The 7428-nt window shown below is 36.3% G+C and overlaps 2 protein-coding genes across 4 annotated transcripts in view; both read right to left on the bottom strand.

The window, feature by feature from the left end:
• Positions 1-19: 19 nt before the first annotated feature.
• LOC107467415 (uncharacterized protein At2g39795, mitochondrial) overlaps positions 20-7428 on the bottom strand; it is a 10015-nt gene continuing 2606 nt past the window's right edge. The window contains exons 2-4 of one of the 2 annotated variants that reach the window (XM_052253719.1): positions 1806-1960; positions 1380-1723; positions 20-292 (exon numbers count right to left, since the gene is read on the bottom strand). In XM_052253719.1, coding sequence (XP_052109679.1) covers positions 112-292; positions 1380-1723; positions 1806-1960 — 680 coding nt within the window. In that variant the 3' untranslated portion in view covers positions 20-111. Of the gene's footprint in view, positions 293-1379; positions 1724-1805; positions 2036-7428 lie in introns of those variants that run through there. The other variant, XM_016086695.3, reaches the window with a different exon arrangement.
• On the bottom strand, positions 3033-6334 carry LOC107467413 (uncharacterized). Of its 2 annotated transcripts, XM_016086505.3 has the most exons (7): positions 6013-6334; positions 5721-5828; positions 5003-5130; positions 4535-4704; positions 4327-4404; positions 3778-3922; positions 3033-3674 (listed from the first exon to the last, which is right to left on the bottom strand). In XM_016086505.3, the coding sequence occupies exons 3-7, from the start codon at positions 5111-5113 to the stop codon at positions 3258-3260; spliced, it is 921 nt and encodes a 306-aa protein (XP_015941991.1). In that variant the 5' UTR covers positions 5114-5130; positions 5721-5828; positions 6013-6334; the 3' UTR covers positions 3033-3257. The 2 variants fall into 2 exon arrangements, with proteins under 2 accessions (XP_015941991.1, XP_015941990.1); XM_016086504.3 differs by lacking the exon at positions 6013-6334 and having other exon boundaries at positions 5721-5963.

Genomic DNA, 7428 nt, shown 5'->3' with positions numbered 1-7428 from the left:
AAAAAATAAGATATAATCAAAACTCAACAAGTTCTAAATTCATAATTTCATATTGTGAAAACTGAACACTATACGAGTCAATTTCAAAAATACATGCTCTAACAGAGAGGATTAGGAGGAAGGCGTAGGAGGCTTCTTGCCATCAATGAACAAGCCCATGGTTTTGAACCAACGCAATAGATTTCGATGTTCTTTAACATAGAGCCATGCTTGTAGAAACTTGAAGAGATCGTTTATTCCTCTCTCCTCTATGTAACTGTGAAATGCATCCCTCATGGATTCATCTAAGTCTCTGTCAGTTCACACAGTTCATCAGTCAAATATAGCATGAACCATTCTCACTTACAAACATCAAAATATAAAATTTCAAAATTTACATTTGCATTAATCTTTCTTGAGGTTTGCTAAAATTCAACCCGACTCTCCTATTCGTTCAAGTGCCATTGATTTCCACCTAGCTCTGGTTTGTGTTTTAGTTAGAACTACATTATTTTCTTAAGTCTTGGAGGGAAATTAGCACAGGTTTTCATAAATAGGGGAGAATCCAGTCGAATTTCGTGAAACCTTAGAGGAGGTGATCATGTAAATGTAATTTGCCCTAAACTATATGGAATAAGACCATACAAACTCTAAACCAAAATGAATGCTTCTTCTATGTGGCGAGTTAATACCCATTTTGGCTCCCGTGAAATTAGAGCCCGGCCTCATTTTCAACCCCCAAATTTCAATTTACCTAATCTAGTCCCCCAAATATGCAATTGTGACTCACGTTTGCCCCTGGAATTATCTCTGTGAACGGGGTAATGAGTTGGCATGTTTTGGAATCCAGTGTTACTCTGGCAAAAGACATTAAACAATCTTTGTCTAAGCTTTACAACGCCACTAATGCATCACACTACACAAGCTTCATCCCTTCCAATTCGACCAAACTCCTCCTTGCCTTAGGGCATAGTAACAAGAAAATAGGCACCCTTTTTCTTTTAGAAGACTAATACTTAAGTTTCTCTGTTATCTTAGACTAGAAACTCTTCAACATTTATCCAAGTAGATGAAAGGCTGCCTACGATTTTAAAAGGTAAAATTGTTAATTTGCCACCTAAAACCAACCCTAATTAGCAAGCTTATCAAACTGATAACAAGCTTAGGTCCCCAAATCAAGGTAACAATTTTACTAGTAAACTCTTAAGAGCTTACAATTTGAGTTCAGCAATTCAATTTTCCAGTTCCTGTGAACACCAGAGTTTGATTACCTTCCTAATGAGCTTAAACTAACATCATTAAACAATTAGCTGCATCATTTCATGCCCTAGCAAAGGAACTGAACCAAAAACACAAACTTTTAAGGTATAACATTTAAAAAAGAAAAATTGTGAACTTACGCAAAAGATGGACCAGCGTATTGCGAAGGAACGAGGAGGTAACCGCCACCAGATTCTTGAAGCTTAGGTCTCATTGAAACTGAGTGAATCCCCAGAGCATCTTCGTATAATCCGCACAGAAACATCAAGCATTCGTTCTGATTTGGTTTCGACACATCCACGTGAATGAACAGTTGATCAATGACTCCGCCGCCGCCGCCGCCGTCGCCGTCTTCGTCGTCGTTGGCGGCCAAGCGCATGACGTAGATTGTGATCTCTTCGTCGCCGTAGTTCCGCTTCAGCACGGGGCCGTTAGAATCGAGTGCGCCTTTTACGATCGTGAACGGCGATGGAGGTCCAACTTTCTGCGACAAATAACGAATCAGAAAATAAATAAATAAATAAAACCTAATTTGAGAGGTTTAGGGTTTAAGAAGAGAGCATTACAGGGGGCATGTTCATTTTGGCGACTTCGAGATAGTGGTCTTTGAGGGAGCGGAGGAGCATCGAGTTAACGGCAGAAGAGATTGAGTTGGACGATGAGCTGCTGGTGGCGCCGCGGATTAACGAGGGGAATGGACGGCGGAGGGCGGCGGCGGCGGCCGTGGCGGCGCCGACGAAGGCTCTCTTCCACATCTTGGTGTGTTTCTAGTTACTACTACTACTCTTCTGCCTTGCTTGCTTCTAAGCTTCAGCTTAATATTAACTAGTAATTTTTTTTTGGTGACTAATATTAACTAGTAATTGAAAAAAAAGTTTACAAAAATTAAAAGTTTTAAATTTATACTGCCTTCACGACTAGGTGGTTATATTTTTTGAGTTTAATTTTGTCATTTTGTAAAACATTTTTTACGATTTTTTCAATTAAATTTTATTTTTTAGGGCATCATTACATAAAATATTATTTTATTATTGTATTAATACATGAATATATAATTTTGTTTCTATAATTCACCGATTTGAGTTAGTTAAATAATTAATTTATTCATTGAATAATAATATACTCTTAAATAAAGTTTAAATTTACAATAAACTAGCTATTAAGGCTGTTTTTGTTGAAGAGACAAGACACTTAGACAAAAACACAAAATTGTATTTGACAAAGGAGATATAGACAAAGACAATATGTCCAAAGAATAGTGAATTATTGTATTTTGTGTCCAAAAAAGACATGAAGACACTAACAAAAAACACAACTTATTTTTTATTTTTTCTTTCATTATTCTTGTTAATTTTTTATAATTATACTTTTTTATTATTATATTTTCGTCTCAAATTTTTTGAATAAAAAAATGAGAATAAATTATATTTTCATCCTTTGTTCTAATTTATCACCAAATAGAATAATACAAAATTTTATATTTCTGGCCTTTATATCTTGTTCTTAGAGTTTGTCTTATCCTGTTTTCAGAAACAAACACAGCCTAATACCGAATTAGAAAATACTGGAAGAAATAAAAATAAATATGCGATTGAACTCAATATTTTTTAATTTTTATATTTCTCATTATTATTATGTACAAACAATGTGTGATATTTTGTGTTGTCATGTTTGATCTTTGCTTTTACAACTCCATAACAAGAATATAAACCAAGCATTTGCTAATTTATTATTGTAAATTTGACATTAAAAGAAAAAAAATTGTTAATAGTCTCTAGAGAATGGATATTGAATTATCTGAGTACTCTGTTTAGATTTCATCTTAAATTTATCAATTTCATCAAAACCAAGCAGCATGCAAATAAATTTGCACTTTTGTCAAAACCTCACACCTCCATTCATCTCAAGCCTGTGATGTTTCCAACTTGTTGAAGGAAATTTTCTAAAAATTTAGTGAAGAACTATTGAAATTTCTTACATATATACAGAGTAATAAAACACCACATGATCTGATAATTTTATGAGCTTCTGCTGTGAAGAGACTTGCTTGCTTGTGAAGCCAAGACCATTGCCTTAGCCCTTGTGCTCATCAACATCAACTCTCGCACTGCGCGACGCTGGTGTTGCCGTGCATTTTTCGCTCGCTTTGGAGCTAACCGGTTGTCCCTTTCCTCAAAGGCGAGCCGGAATTTCTCGGCCACTGATAATTCAGGGGAGGTTGAAGGAGAGGGCGAAGCGGGCTTCACTGCAAAACCACGCCCTCTCCATGTCTTGGGATCAATATCCTTCACAGCCACATCATCCAATACAGTATTTCGTAACGCTTCCCAAGGAACCTGAGTTCCCATAAACCCGAACGGAGATGACTTCAGGTTCACTATGATCCGCGGACACTCGGTAGATATCTCGTCTAACGAATTATTGTCGATGTTTGGCTGCAGAAAGAAAACCATAAAATTAAGCGTCTCGTGACTCATGCATTAGTGAGGACAAAGATCTGCATTCAATTACAAAAGAGAAAGATTTAATAGTTCATACCCATACTAGCCACCGGAGTGATTGCGCGCCACTTGAAATTTCTTTCGTATCGAGCTCCTCCCAGGAATCCTCCTCGACATAGTCCAGCCTCGGTTTAAATATACTCAAGCACCTCCGAGCTGTATGATCGCTCCTCGGACACCCTCTGCAACATTATCCAATAATCTTGTCTTAAATCTTCAATTACATAAAAAAAAATTCCACTTTCTGAATATACTTTATTTTTTAAAAAGGTTAAGAGAGAACTTTTTCGCTATCTACAACTCTCACCAGTCACCAGTTTAGAGAATGTTACCATTGTGAGGAGAAATCAAGCACCAAAGTCAAATCTTGACATTATGAACAGAAAAGCAAGTAATAATGTCATGAATCTTGATCATTTTTAAAGAATTCAATTTACTTATACGAACTATTGAAATCCGGCATATGAACATGACACTAAAATGAGCCATTTAAGAATATTTCTGGTTTTCAACTTCTGAGCATTGAAAATAGGCAAACGTTATAACATAGAAATATGACTATCAATGAATGATGAGAGATACGTACCCGCATCTCAATGTCTCTAATAAACGGCAGTGCTTCACAAGTTCGGATATACCAGTAGCAGTGATTTTGGTACATCGGCTGCAAATAGTCTCAATATATCAAGTGACTCTGAAAAAGAGAGAGAAGTATAATATAAAAAAAAGCACACTAGACACGGCGGCAAACGTGTTTGCTTGGTAATTGTTTCGACAGAATCATAATCCTATACCTTATATCCAGAGCTTTAATTGATCTGCATACTTCGGCTGCTTTAATCAAGCCGACGTCGGAAACATCTGATCCAGAGACATCAAGGTATTCCCAAGAAGTATCAGCTAATGCAATCAGGACATCATCATTCAACAACTTTCTCCGTCTCGCAATAGCTGCCACTGCCGTCTATCATTTAGAATTAATTCTTTAACCGTAAGAATGCATCTTATGCATGATCTCTTTTTCCGTACAAAGCACAATAAAAGATTCTTAAGAATAAAGCTGTTCATGAAATTAAGCAATAAAGCAGTTTTTTTTTTTTACCCACAAAAAGGCTCTCCTAGAGAAAAAATTTACAAACATTTCTTACGTGCATTCGCATTGCGCAGGCTACAACTTCGAAATTTTTCTTTACAGAAATATATGCATGAATAAATGACCAATCAATAGATTTAACAGGTAGAATCATTCTCTAGAAAACTACCTTTATCTCAGCTGGCAAACCGATAGCAATCTCCGGCAAATCCGTAATAATATCCTCCAAATGTTTTCCAATAACTCCAATGCATAGGCTAACCAAACTTGGAGGCTTCATCTTCTTAGGCAGTAGTCCTGCATATAATTTTATCCCGAAATCGAACCATATTAAGGCGCTGCCATGGCTCAAAACCTATGATCCGTGAGTTAACTACCTAAACCTCAAGACAACCAAGAACATACATACTGGCTCCATCAAATAATATAAAACACATTTTAACAATCCTATTAAGGTGCAAAACTCAAACTGAACTTCCTTGAATATCATTAGCACAAGTCACAATAAACAAACACAGATTCTAAGCCTCAAAGGAAAATCCCTAAGTATACAATCTGCTACTTTCACAACATCAGCTACCATAATCAAAACAGGTATATAATCATATGGAATCAAACTTCAATAAAAGCTCCAAATGAATTTTATTCACCATTCCCAAATTTTCTGTAAATTGGAACTGAATCTGAAATTGTCACACAAGCTAATTAATTGTCCAACCCCCCTCCCTCTTTTTTTCTTCTAATTTTCATTGACCATACCCCAAAAACAAAGCAAGTGCAATTCATCATAGAGCTCAGAAAGTTTGAAGCTTTACCAATAAACAAACAAAAACAAAACACCCCACCTCAGGAAAAAATAAAATTGATTACATACAAAACCAAATTACCTTGAAATTGATGGTGGTTAGTTGCAATGGAAATTTTGTTCTTGACGTTGGATTGGGGATTCAAATCGAGGTTTTGCAGAGAGGTTTCTAATTCCTTGGAAGCTTTACCTTTATCCATCAAAAAAAGCAAACAGCAAAAACCAGAGACAAGTATGTGCAAACACGATTGAATCAAAAACACACACACAACACAATAGCCCAGAAAGAGGTTCTTAGTATTTAGGGATTTTAAAAAAAAAAATGTTTATTTATGTTCAGAAAAATAGAAACACACGATGCCGACTTGACTTACCATCCGGTTCCTTTCATATATACACCAATACTCTATGGTGATGGCGTGCTGCTGGGAGAGGACGATGATGTGTTGCGTGGAGCTGTGCCGGGAAGGACGACGGAGAGAGAGCGGTGCTACGAGGAAGGGAGAAGGAGAGAACAGGGCCGCGGGACGCGAGTCAGGGTTGGTGTTGTCCAGCGGCAGGCCGGCAACAATGGTGGAGGCGCGGAGCAGAAGAAGGAACAGGAAGGTAAAGGGAGAGCAAAAGGCGTTGCTGAAGGTTCAGAGGATTGGAGGCAAAGGGGGCAAGAAGAGTTAGGGTTATGTTGTTGCTACGGCTGTTAGGTCATTTGGGCTTGGGGTAGGTTTAATTTAGGATTTTTCATAAAATTGGTTCAGTTCGGTTTGGTTAGAATTTTTCTTATAAGAACCGAAAACCAAACCGAATCGCAAAAAAACTGCAAAATCTCATTTTTTCAGTTTTTTCGGTTTTTAATTTATTCGGTTATCAGTTTTTTTGGTTCGGTTAGTCGATTTTGTTCGGATTGGATCGGTTTTGAACATTCCTAATTTTGATCACACTATAAACATGACTTCTATTGTTTATTTGATTAATCAATAAATCCAAAAGTCTCACTCTTATAACAAAGCAAGAGAATGTTTTAGTTCACATGAAGAAAAGATGGAAATTAATTAGGGACCTTAGTAAAAGTTTTACTAATGAGTAAAAAAATTACTCCAATAGCCATTGAAATTAAGTTTTTCTAAAACGATCGAGAAAGTTGATGAAATAAAAAAAAATGAATAATTACCTTTAAATTAAAGTTTTAGTATTTGCACATGATAAAATTACAAAATTTAGAGGCCTGCTACACATACAAGCCTTTTTGGTTTACAAGTCTTACAAGTTGGCACAAGCCCAATAAAACACACACGCATTACACTCTCACATTCAAGAATAAATACATGCATGTTATTCAACCACTTCTTGTTTCCAAAGCGCGCTACTCACCATGCATTATGAATGACTCTTCTTCTTCCTCCATGAAAACGAGTTTCTTGCCAATCGTTTTGAAGATAATGGAACTTCAGAAATACACCCAAACGATTACAAAAATACACCCAAAGGATTACAGAAATACACCCAAAGGATTACAAAAATTCACCCAAACGATTACAAAAATATACCCAAAGGGTTTAAGAAATACACCCAAAGGATTTAAGAAATACACCCAAAATTTGTTGAAGTACACCTTATGCATAATTCAGAACTCTTCCTCTTTCTCTTCCTCATCTTCAGCTGCTTCTTCTTCTTCAAAAATGATTTCAGAGCTTGATGTCAAAAAACAATGGAAATCAAGAATAACGAAGAAAGAAAACAGAGAGAAAAAGCACGTAAATGAAGAAGGAGAAAGAGAATGCAAGAAACGAAAG

Source organism: Arachis duranensis, chromosome 9 (genome assembly GCF_000817695.3).
Source record: "Arachis duranensis cultivar V14167 chromosome 9, aradu.V14167.gnm2.J7QH, whole genome shotgun sequence".
NCBI lineage: Eukaryota > Viridiplantae > Streptophyta > Magnoliopsida > Fabales > Fabaceae > Arachis > Arachis duranensis.
The sequence above is the reverse complement of the archived record's forward strand: the minus strand, read 5'-3'. Positions and strand labels throughout refer to the sequence as shown.